Raw genomic sequence first — 1,660 nt, forward strand, 5'->3', positions numbered from 1 at the left:
GCAGCAGTGTAACGAGGGAATGGAGACAGGCATTTCCTTCTCCTTCTCCTAACTCTGCTGGTGCTGCTGATGCAGCTGCAGTCAGTGCTGAGGCATGATATGCGATGACAAAGGGTCCAAGAGAGAGCTGGGGAGGAGAGAGCTTGTTCCAAAGCAAATCCAATGCCGTAACTCAATACCAATGAGTACAGATCAGGAGGATGTCGTTATGATCATCCATGAGATGAGATCGAAACTCTGAAAATTCAAATTAGTGGTCATGCATTGTCGGGGTCTTATCTAAGCAGCCACGGCCTTCCGTCTTATAGTCTTCCCATCTTCATCGAGAGTGAAGACCTCAGCGAACAAGGCTGATTCCATATACTCACGGACATTTCTCAGATCAGCTTGCTGAGCCTCATGCTAAGTGGGTTAACAGCCATTACCAATAACACAGGTTTGAAGCCTCCTCACAATAAACGCTCCTTTGTCGATGGTTATTTCGGGCATGTCAGCGTCATCAACATCAGCCGCATCCCTACCGATTCCAGTAGTAAGCAGGATCAAATCCATTTGTTGTCTGAGAAAGCGAGAGTAATGAGTCGTAAAACTGAATATGTTACTACTTGAACATCTTCCTAAGCATGAAGTGCAGCAACTCGTTATGATCTGTTACGCTAGAGATGTATTTGGCTTCGAACCTTCTACGGAGCCTCTCAGCTACAGCATGTTTCTGTGTCATGATGAAAGAACTCTGAATATGACAACGGCCTACTATAGGGCACACCGTAGAATATATTACCAGCATAGTAGCAATAGCATGATCAATGTCCTTACTAGTGACGTAGTCTCTAAGCTCCATCTTAGCACTAGCCTCAGCCATACGGATCATCGACTCTATGTGTCTTACCTTACGATAGAACGAATGGCCTATCATCAATGATTGAGGTCATCATCAACACCTACCGTCATCGGAAGCCCGTGACTATCAGAGGCAGCTGATCTAATCTCCTTGTAGAAGTTAGCCAGCTTGTCCGCATCAACGTCTGATATCTTGGGGAAGACGCTCGTCCTATACAGCAACAGCAGTATCAGATGAGTCGTAATTGCTCCCAGTATACATGATGACCGCCCTACCTTGCATAGAGGATATATTTCCTCAGAAGGTCTTGATCGATGGGTTCGTATAGTGCTTCCGTCTCCTGGTTCCGAGGCCTCACGTTGTCGTTAGGCTCACGAGGGTGGTTTTGCATATGGGTACAGACGACAAAGTCAGCCAGACGCTCATCTTGGAATATATCTATCTCATCTCGTATCACGCATAGAGCATCGAAACGGGATAAGATGGGGTCCGTGAGGTCTACATTGTCAGTGAAGGTAAGACTAGGGTTATATCGACCTATAAATAGGACGAATGAATTGGGGGAATAGCTCAACAGTTGTACGGACCTCCGACAGGGTTAGCAGCTGCTACGACTGAGCACTTGGCTGAGAGGGATGCCACAATACCCGCTTTAGATATAGATATACTCTGCTGCTCCATAGCCTCATGGATGGAGGTACGATCAGCATCATTCATCTTATCAAACTCATCGATCAGGCATATACCACTGTCAGCTAGCACCTGCCAAGTTTTACTTCATAACAACAAGCTCTCATCGCGTTGACTAGAGCAATAGGG

The 1,660-nt window shown here is 46.3% G+C and overlaps 1 protein-coding gene across 1 annotated transcript; it reads right to left on the reverse strand.

Annotated features, from left to right (window-relative positions):
- Positions 1-279: 279 nt before the first annotated feature.
- On the reverse strand, positions 280-1,558 carry Pmar_PMAR003755 (dna replication licensing factor mcm2, putative; the record flags this gene model as incomplete). Its single annotated transcript, XM_002785168.1, has 7 exons — positions 280-402; positions 454-559; positions 606-733; positions 782-889; positions 946-1,051; positions 1,117-1,378; positions 1,429-1,558. The coding sequence occupies 7 exons, from the start codon at positions 1,556-1,558 to the stop codon at positions 280-282; spliced, it is 963 nt and encodes a 320-aa protein (XP_002785214.1).
- Between the last annotated feature and the right edge of the window lie 102 nt (positions 1,559-1,660).

Source organism: Perkinsus marinus (genome assembly GCF_000006405.1).
Source record: "Perkinsus marinus ATCC 50983 genomic scaffold scf_1104296933646, whole genome shotgun sequence".
Classification (NCBI taxonomy): Eukaryota; Perkinsozoa; order Perkinsida; family Perkinsidae; genus Perkinsus; species Perkinsus marinus.